Source organism: Cygnus olor, chromosome 23, assembly GCF_009769625.2.
Source record: "Cygnus olor isolate bCygOlo1 chromosome 23, bCygOlo1.pri.v2, whole genome shotgun sequence".
Lineage (NCBI taxonomy): Eukaryota > Metazoa > Chordata > Aves > Anseriformes > Anatidae > Cygnus > Cygnus olor.
This window is the reverse complement of record NC_049191.1, coordinates 4815938-4825875: the sequence shown is the minus strand read 5'-3', so window position 1 is coordinate 4825875 and position 9938 is coordinate 4815938. Positions and strand designations below refer to the sequence as shown.

Below are 9938 nucleotides of genomic sequence, written 5' to 3'. Positions count from 1 at the left end.
CGAGCCGAGCCGAGCCGAGCCGCTCCGCCGCCCCTCCATGGCCCCGGCCGCGGCGGCGGCCCCCAGCGCCCGCCGCCCCCGGGGGACCGGCCCCGGCCCCGGCCCCGGCCCCGGCCCCGGCCCCGGTCCTGGTCCCGGTCCTGGTCCTGGTCCCGGTCCCGGTCCTGGCGGGAGGCGCAGGGCTCGGCGGCCGCGGGTGAGTGCGGGCTGGGGTCGGCGGGGAGCGGGGCCGGGGGTCGGGGAGAGCCGGGGGGTAACGGGGGGGACCGGGGTGGAGCCGGGGGTAGGGGCCCGGAGGGGGCGCGGGGCAGCGGCGGGCGCACGGACACACGGACAGGGGGTGGACAGACGGACACACGTCCCCCCCGTCCCCCCCCCGGGCACCGGAACCCACGGGTGGGCACGGACACGCGTGGGAACACTGACACGAGGGGACCTCGGGTGCTTGGAGCAAGAGCGAGCACACGCACACGCACACGCACACACACATGCACACGCTCACGTGCAAGCACGCACCCAGACACGCACCCTTGCACACCCAGGAGCCAGGAGCCAGGCAGGAGCGCCGGCTCTAGTATCCAAATCCCAGCACTTTTTGCAGTTCCCCGAGTCTCCTCGCAGAGGGTTTACGTGAGAGCTGGTCACGGAGCTAATCCCCGCGCAGGATTTGATTTAGACACTCTAGAGAGGAGAAGTGGGTGGAAATTATCCCAGTAGCTCCCCGAGCTGGGGATCGGGAGGGCCTTTCGGCACCGGTGGCTGAGCCCGCTCAGAGGGGGGGACCCGCATCTGTCCTGTGTCGCTCCCAGGTGGGTTTTGATTCCTGCTCATGAATTTGGGGATGGGGCTGCAGGGTAAAGCAAGGTAAAACAGGGCACAGGGCAGGGGAGGCGTGAGGTTTAAACTGCTGGAGACAAGAGTGATCCCAGCTGGGAACGCTTCGGGGAACTTCTCTCCACCAGCCCCACTTGCACGCAGCGAGGAGCGGGGTCCCAGGGTCGGGGGGGACGGAGCGCGCCTGCCTGGAGCCGCTGGGGAGCTCGGTCTGTGCCTGCAAGCGTGGAGCACTTGGCAGCCCCCCGTCCCTTCCCTTCCTCCACCCTGGCAGGGATTTTCAGAGGCGTAGAAGGGAAGGTGCCAAATTCAGAAAGAGTTTGGTTCCAATTCCCTGGAAATCCCAGCCGAGGGGGTTTTTCCCTCCTTCCTTCTCTCTCGGCTATGATGATTTTTGCAAGGTGCTTGGCTGCAGCCTTCTTCCCGTGCTCTGCCACCCTGCTCGGCTTCCCGAGGCAGGAATTCTCCCAGGAAATCCCTCTGAGCTCCCCACGCCTCCTCCCCCTTCAAGGAAGCAAAAAGCTGACATTAGAAATTCGTTCTCAGTTTAAATTTAGATGCCTGCATTATCTCGAATTTGGATTTATTAATTATTTGCATCTGGTTCATATCAAAAAGTTGAGCAATGCAGATGTCCTGATTTCAGAACGGGCTTGGAGGAGGGACACAAAATTCGCCTGCGCTTCTATTGTCTCATTAAACAATGGCCCGTCAGAAAGGGCCAGGAATTGCAGCCCCCTTCCAGGGGCCTGGCACGAGTTAAGTGCCCGTCCAAGTTGCGTGATCTCCTCGCCACGGGTGACTGCAGCTCATCTCCCAGCCGTGGAGATTAGTCTAATTAGCAGAGCAAATCTGGGTAAGGCAAGCTCTCGTAATTAGCAATCAGTTGGATGTTTCCACACACTTTCTTTGCCTGAGGGGCAGGGAGGAATTTAGCGGATGGCCCCGTTTCGGGAGCAGGGGGGCCTTGGGAGAAGCCAAGGGGAACGGGGCCACGCGCCCGCGGGGACCCCTTTGGCTGGGGATCATCGAGCACGGGGCAGGGAGCAAAGGGGCCGAGCTGTGTCCCCAGACCTCTGCAGCACCCCCAGCCCACTGCCCTGCATCTCATTTCCAAGTGACATTGGTCACCTCCTGGCGAGGAAGCCACCAAGTGTCCTGCCCGGCCAGGCGTGTTGGGGACATCTCCGACGCTGAGCGCTTGGTGCACCCCCTGCACCCCATGCACCCCATCCTTTTGCCTGGGGAAACGGGGGTGCAGAAATGAAACGAGGATGCTTCAGTCTGGTGAGCCTTTGTCCCCTTTGGGCCATGGACAGGTCGCGCCTGGGGTCTGCTGCTCTGCAGCAAAGGCTGCGGTGAAAACGTTTCCAAAACTTGGTTAAAAGCAGGCGTGAGACCCCCAGCCCGGGACTGGAGCTGTGACGATCCCTCCCGAGCCGTGATAATCTCAGAGTTACTGTGCTTGCCTGAAAGCTTCTGCGAGGGAGCTTAATTAATTACGATTGATTAACGGGTGTCCTCAGCAAAAGCTGGAGCTGGAGAGCTGCTTTTTGTCCCTGTGCTGGGAGCGTGCCTGTGCTGTGGGCTCGATGTGGGGATTTACCTGCAGGGACCAAGCCTGGAGGAGGCTTTGCCCCGCTGGGCTGAGAGCTGTTGGGATGTTAAACAGGGCTTTCCTCTGCCGAGACACCCTCGTCATCTTTTTCTCCTGCTCTTCATCTTTTTTTTCCTTCTGTCTGGACACCTTTAATGTGTAGCCAAGGGGGGGAATTTGAAGTGGACTGAGTACAGAGGAAAGGAGGAGGGACAGGACTGCAGGGTGCAGCCAGGCTGGGGGAGAGTTCGTCACGCTGAGATTGCTGGGCCAAAAGGGGAAAAAGGCAGCTGGAAATTTGGAGGCAGCGAGCCGGGGGTCCCCTTGCTGGGGAGAAGCCAGCTGCAGGTGAGAAACCAGCAGAGGTCTGGGCTGGATCCTGCAAACTCCTTGGCCCCAGCAAGCATTGTTTGGAGAGAACACGGCACCGGGATGAAGGCTGCGCGCGGTGCTCGTGAGCCGTGCACGCACCCGGGGACCGAGGCGGCTCCGCGGCATCGCGGGCCCCATCCTGCCTCCTGCCGGGAGGGGAGGCGAGGATGGGAGAGGGGAGCTGGTGTCGGGGCGCTGCTCTGCGAGAGCCCCGTGCTGGGGCGGCGTTGGAGGTTACGGAGTTATTTTTAACCGGCGCAGCTCGGCGCAGACTGTAATTACCACGCTCTCACCTTCGCCGTGGGTGGGGAAGCCGGGGCGGGCTGGCGCAGCTCGGCGCGTCCTCGCACCCACAGGTCTCAGCGGCCCGGGTACCCCTGTGCTGCACGGGGGGGAGCTCAGCTTCAAGGGGCATCGGGATCTCGGGAGCTGGAAGCGGTCTGAAACTGGTTTTATTTTAGCACGTGGCCACGCGCAGGGGCTGAGCCGTGCCGCCGGGGCTTTTGGGTCTCACCCATCACCGCGGCTTTAAACACGCTGGTGCTTTTCTGGGCGCTTGGGTGATGGATTTCAACCTCGTCTCCTTCCAAAAACTGAGAGAGCAGCTTTAAAGTCACAATATATCCAAAAAAAGAAATGGAAAAAGGAGGTGTTTGCTGTTTGTCGGTGATTTCCCAAGCTTTTTCTCCAGCCTGGGCTGCTTCCTTCCCTCTGTGCCCGCGGGGGACACTGGGGCTGTGTCAGCGCTGCTGGAAGCTGCTGCGCAGACGGAGCGCGCAGACCCTTCGGTCTCCCAGCCTACAACAGACAGCGGCAGAGCTCCTCTCCACGAAGGCACAGATTCTGCCTTCCTCATCGGCCTGGCTCCCCGGTGTGTTTTGAGGAGCTGGGGGGGTTGTTTTGGAGAAGCTTTGCAAGCCATGTGTGGAGAAAGGCTTGTGCAGCCATCATCCTGCTGCATCTCCATGGGGCTGCCGTCCCCTTTGGCATGGCCCCGGGCCCTCATCCCTTGTCCAGAGGGAGGTTTTGAGGCCAAATCTGCCTTTTTATGGACCACAGCATGCTGCAAATTAACACAGGCAGTGCAGGCTCGCAGGGCTGAACATCCCAGGGCACCCAAGGGATGCAGGTCCCCGCGAGCCAGAGGGACCCTCCCCGGTGCCACCGTACCCCAGGGGCTGAGAGTTTGCCCTCTGACACGTTGGGATTTAGCATCACATTTTCGGGATGTCTGCCTGCGAAGGAGGGATTGGGGTGGGAGGGTGGAGCCAGCAATATGCCTTCATGGTGGGGGGGATTAGAGAAATATTTGCATTTATTTTAATGCCGGGCTTATTGCAGGGATGGGGAGCTTAGCCCCGAACCTGGCAGCACGGCAGGCGAGCCGTCATCTCGCCCTATAACGCTAATGACATTTACATTTCTATACCGCTGCTCCCCTGGGGTGGGAACCCTTCCCAAACCAAGGCATCAGGTCAGGCCTTAAGGAGGGAGGAGGCCGGCAGGGAGCGAGGCCACCAGCTGTCCCTGCGGAGGGACCGGGCTGTCCCCCCACCCTGGCAGTGCCACCAGGACCCTCGTCGCTGCCCCCAGACTCAGCCCCGTGCGGTGCCACAGCAAATCAACCCAGTGGCTGGAGTGTTGGTGTCTGCGAGCTTCTGAATTTGATGCCAACGCTGGATTTTTTTTTTTATTATTTTTTTTTCCCCCTAAAGAGCTTATATAACCTTGGGGATTCTATTAATAAAAATAATGGTTTTGAACTCTGGGAACAACCATCTCCAGCAATGAGCAATTAAATGCTGCAACTTCTGCAAGCAGGCAGCTATCAGGCGGCGGGGAGATAAGGGGGCAGCGGCAGGGCCAGAAACACCTCTGGCACCTGGGGCGGGGGCGAAGGGCTCTGGCGGGCTGTAGGGGGGTTCCCATGGGGGGGCTCACCCCCAGGGAGGGGACAGACGGCAGCACCTTGTGCTGCACTGGCCACTGATATCCCCGTGCCTTGGCTCTGAGCCACGTATGATGGGAAGGCGTGGAGAGAGCATCCTGGCCCCAAGCAGGGATGCTCGGGGGTCCTGGTGTGAGCTTTGGTGAGCAGCCGGCGGCGGGGGGCTCGGGGGGGTGCAGGAGATAGTGAAGGAATTCGGTGTAAAGAGGCACGGCCGGGGCTCGCTGCCAAAAATAGGAGCTGGCTGCGCGCTCGTGGCAGGTCCAGGGCAGGGGCCAGGCACCCGGGGGGGGGTTGTGCCTTTATCCTCCCTCCCCCAACCTTTGCATGGGTCTGGAATTTTTTTTTTTTTTTTTTTCCATTTTTCCCATTTTTTTAAGCCCCAAGTTACCAGCAAGGCATTTAACATTTGATGTGTAATATTTGAGAGGTTGAATTTAGGATGGGAATTGGAGAAAGCTGGGGACCTTGAGCCAGGGTGCTCGAGGTGGAAGAACACCTTTGGAAGTGTTTGAGTGCCCGCTTGTTTCCCTTGGGACTAAAACATTTAAAAACCTCATTTTGCCATTTGGGGTGATCATTGCTTTCGTATAGCAATGTTTATTGTATTATCTGCCTTGCGATGCAGGATTATCAGCTTCTTTCAGAGAAACATTTGAAATCTCACAGCAGCGAGCTGGGGGTTTGGGTTCTTTTTGTTTGGGGCTTTTTTTTTTTTTTTAAATCTCCCTCATTCGAATTGTCACAGCTTGACAGCCTTGTGCCAGGAACACGCTGTCATCCTGAAACTCATATCTTTAATTCCCTTCCATGGGATGCTAATAACACCTTAAGATGATTAAGACTGGGAAAAAAACCTCAGTATTTTATTTTCCTCCCGCCGGTGATGCTGCTTGCTGGCTCTTGCCACTCCATTCATCTCGGGAAGTAAATGAGCCTGGTCACCTCCCCTCCCTGACCCCATGCCCTTGCGTTCCCAATCGGTTTTACTTTCTGGCTTTTCATCGTGGTGCCGTCGGGCTGCTTCCACTGCTGCCGCGGTGCCCGGAGCCTCCCCGCGCTGCTGCGGATGATTTAGAGGCACGACGACCCCTGTCCCGCAGTGTCCCTTGGCTCGGGGCCACCCTGCAGCTTCCCCCCAGCACCCAGCGTTCCCATCCCAGCAAAGGCCCTGAACTCTTGCAGCTTAAATCCTGCCCAGGAGCTCTCCTGGCAGCCCCCAGAAAAGGCAGATGAACCTCTCCGAGATTTAATTACCAGGGCCAGGCTGGTTCCCCCCATCCCTGAGTGGTGCTTGGCTCCTTTTGCAGCCTCCAAATCACACCGGCTGCGTGCCGCAAGGCTCTGGCCCAGCACAAATCTGGGGTGTGGGGGCTGCAGTGTCGCGGTGCTCACTGCAGGGCCAAGACACCTGGCTGGCCAGGGCACATTTGTGTTCCTTTATCGGTTTGGGTCACTTTGGCAGCAAGCAGAGCAAGCTGGGGAGCAGCTGCAGTGCTCGCAGGGCGCTGTGATGCTGCTGCCTTGTCAAACCTTTGGTGGGGGGTTGGATACATGCGCAGTGTTGGTGGCTTTGGAGAGCTGTTCTGCAGCTGCCCGTCTCCGTGCCTCAGTTTCCCAATTGGATTAATAAACAGCCCTTTCCCCTGCTGTCACCACGCTGAGCTTGCTGCTGCCACCCTTTTGCAGGTGCCATAGGGCACGGTGACCCAGGACAGGCTCTGCAGCATGGGGTGCAGCGGGATCCTGGCCATGCCAGCTGCCCTGCACAGCTCGGGGTTTTTAGGGCTTTGGTGGGTGTGAAGGAGCCCCTCAGCCCTACTACCACCAGCAAGGAGGCAGAAATAACAAGAAGGAAGCGGGCAGGCCGGAGAGGAGAGCAAACCTGCTGGACCCTGATGTGGTGCAGCCAGTGGGCTCAGTGTCCCTGTGGTCCCCATCCTCCTGGTGCCCCCATAACCATGGTGTCCCTTTGCCTCCCATGTTCGCAGCATCCCAGTGTTCCTGTGGTCCCCATATCCTCAGCATCCCCATGCTCCCAGTGTCCCCATGTCCCCGCCATCCCATGCATGTGGACCCCCCGGCCATCGAGTGACTCTTCTCCACCTCTTTTTCTCCCCTTCTCCCTTCCCCACCCTGCAGGAGGAGCGGCCGGGAGGGCGACGATGACTGCCGAGAGCGCCGAACCCAACGGCCCCGTGCGGGAGCCGGCGGTGGGGGGCACCAAGCCGACCCCCCCCCCAGCCCCGCCGCGGCGCCGGGGCCGCAGGCTGCGCCGCAAGTCGCCACCGGAGGTGCCGGTGAAGGGGCAGCTCCGCATGCGCTCGCCGTCGGGAGCCTTCGTCATGGTGGGCATCTCGGTGGTCTTGGTGGGCATGACCATCGCCGTGGTGGGCTACTGGCCTCACCGGGGGCACGGGGGTGCCGGGGCGGGAGCGGGGAACGCCAGCACCACGGGGGACATGAGGAGGGAGGTGGCTGCCGGGCGCCCCGTGCCCCACAGCGAGAAGCTGAAGCTGATCGGCCCCGTCATCATGGGCATCGGGCTCTTCATCTTCATCTGCGCCAACACCATGCTCTATGAGAACAGGGACATGGAGACCCGCATGCTGATGCAGAAGGGGCTCTACTGCATGGCCACGGGTCTCCCCGAGGGGACCGGCCCTGAGGACGCGGACACCCCGCTGGCACCCAAGGCCAGCCCCGAGTGCTTGGAGGGCTGCTACGAGGTGGACCTGTCCTTGGGCAGCAAGTGGGCCGACTGCTACGGCCCCAACCGGCTGCAGACCACGGCCGAGCTCCTGCAGCGCCCGGGGGCCTCCCCGACCGCCTCCCTGCTCAGCCTCCACATGGAGGGCAACCTCGGGCTCTCCTCCGCCGTCGGCGCCTTGGCTCTGCCCATCATCAAGCTCAACAACCGCTTGCTGGATGCAGCAACGCGGGGGGCTGGGGGACCAGTGGAGGCAGCCGAGCCCCCTGCCGAAGCCCCGCCGCCCCCCTGGGCTCTGCTGTCCCCCAGTGGCAGCGGCGTCGCGTCCCGGGGCCAGGAGCACCGTGGTGGCCACGTCATCGTCACCATGGAGGAAGGCTGCCCTGTGGCGGAGCTCGGCCCCGATGCTCAGCCCCACAACCCGGGGCACTCCAAGTCCCTGGACCTGGGCTGGCCAGGGGTGCTGCTGGTGGCTCCCATCAAGGACCGCAAGAACCGGAGCTGGCCCCGGCTCGACCACGTCACCCCGGGGGCTTACGCCAAACTGGAGAACCGGGGCGAGTCCTCGGACCAGCTGCTGGAGCCTGGCGAGACCCCGCGCCGCGCCGAGCCCCGGCCCAGCTCCTGGGCAGTCGGGGTGGAGGGGGGCTCGCGGGTCTGACGGCCCCACTGGCTGCGGGGTCGTGGTTTTTAGAGGACATCGCCACACCGAGAGGTCCCCGATCTCGGGGAAGGCTCCTGGGTTGGGACCTGTGCTCCTCCCTGCCTGCTCCTCTTCCTCATCAGCTTCCTCCTGGATGCTCTCGGCCCTACAAGCCCTTCTGCTGGCAGCTTTCCCGGAGGAGCCCTCGCTTTGACACCCAACGCAGACCATGGGACGGGGACACGGGGTGTGCAAAACCCCACGGCACTTCATTGCACCGGGGCGAGGGTGGGGGCACCGGGGGGGTTCTCTCACCCAGCCCCAGTGGGAAATTTGCTTGAGCAGTGCACGTCAGCCCGGCCAGGCCATTAAATGTTCTCTCGATGCCATGCGGTGCCGCCTCGTCTTGCCCTTGGGGTGCTCGGGGTCGGGAGCGTGACGTCCCCACCGCTTCAGCCCCATGTGTGCATGGGAATATTTGTGCATGGGGAGATTTTTTTTTTTCCCCCAGAGAAATGTCAGTGCTTGCTTGTGGCCATTTGCCAGCCCCTGCAAATTGCCACTGTTCCTGGAAGTGCCAAGGTTTGCCCCAAGGCGAGGTATGGGCCTGTGTTAGCACTCCTTTGCAAAGCCTGGAGCACTCGCTTTTCCATAGGGAATGCTCAAGTGTTGGTACGGGTGGCATCTTCCAAAAATCAGAGGGTTTTTTGTGTGCTTGGGCCACATTTCAGGATGCGAGCATTGCCACAGCCAAGTGTTGCGGGCACCGGTGGTGCTGGGATGGCAGCCTCCAGCCTGACACCTCGGTTGTGCTCAGAGCACAACTCGTGGGACGCCTCGGACCTTTTCTTTCCCTCCTCATCCTCACCCCAGCAGGGCGGGTGAGCAGAACCGGAGCCAGGTCCGTGGGTTTTGTGCCTCTCCGGGGTCCTGCTGCCTCCATCCGGGCTCGGCATCCTCCAGGGAGGTCCAGCGCCGCCCTGTGCAGCCAGGATGCTGTGTGCCCCAGCTGAGTATTTGCAGATAAGGCGACAAGCTCCAGGTGATGCAGAAGGTGCCTGGGGCAGCTGCAGGTACAGGTGCTGCCGCCCACCCTCATGCTGTCCAGGCAGCTGTGAAATCACAACAAATGGGGGAGTTTCTGGGGTGCAGCCATTCCCAAAGCCGGTTTTGGGGCAATGGGAGTTTTCCTACTGGGGTGAAGGATGTGGGCAGCAGGGGGATGTGATGGGGCAGAGAGAGGGGTGTGTGTGTGTGCTGGTTTTGTGGCGCTGTTGGATTCCCTCGTGTTATTTGGTGCCATTTTGGCTCCTGGGGCCTGTGACGTGTGTGGGTGCCCATGCTGGGATTTCAGGTCGGACAGCCTCGGTGGGGGGGAGGCTCGCCGAGGGGAAGAAGCATCTGCTGCTCCTTTTTCTCACAAATGAGCAATTTTTGCTCTAGCATTTCTTTCCCAACCCTTTCATGGTGCCTTTGCCATGCTCTGAATTGTCCCTCCAGTGTCCCCCTAGCTGAAGCCACCCAGAAGAGCTCACAGTCTTGGGCAAGGGGGGGGGCGAGGAGGTGCCTGGTCCCAGCAGGAGGAGGCACCAGAGGTCACAGAGGTCCCCGTGGTTTGCTCTGGCAGAGGCACAGGATGAGGGGTAGGACATGGGGTGGGACACAGGGGGGCACCAGGTGGGCGCCGGGCTGCAAAGCATCCCCCTGCACTCCCCTTTTCCCTGCACGCCGCGGCGACGTCACTTACGTGGGGACAAACCAGAGGAGGATTTCTTGCAGCATCCAGCACCGTGACCCATGCCTGATCCTGCCTTAGGTCCAGAAGCAAGTGGTG

The 9938-nt window shown here is 61.0% G+C and overlaps 1 protein-coding gene across 3 annotated transcripts; it reads left to right on the top strand.

The window, feature by feature from the left end:
- Nucleotides 1-34: 34 nt before the first annotated feature.
- On the top strand, nucleotides 35-8493 carry TMEM200B (transmembrane protein 200B). 3 transcript variants are annotated; one of them, XM_040535201.1, is made up of 2 exons: nucleotides 35-189; nucleotides 6893-8493. In XM_040535201.1, exon 2 carries the CDS (start codon nucleotides 6917-6919, stop codon nucleotides 8120-8122), a length of 1206 nt encoding a protein of 401 aa, XP_040391135.1. In that variant the 5' UTR covers nucleotides 35-189; nucleotides 6893-6916; the 3' UTR covers nucleotides 8123-8493. The 3 variants fall into 3 exon arrangements, with proteins under 3 accessions (XP_040391135.1, XP_040391136.1, XP_040391138.1); XM_040535202.1 differs by having other exon boundaries at nucleotides 45-196; nucleotides 6894-8493; XM_040535204.1 differs by lacking the exon at nucleotides 35-189 and adding an exon at nucleotides 791-809 and having other exon boundaries at nucleotides 6894-8493.
- The last annotated feature ends 1445 nt before the right edge of the window (nucleotides 8494-9938 follow it).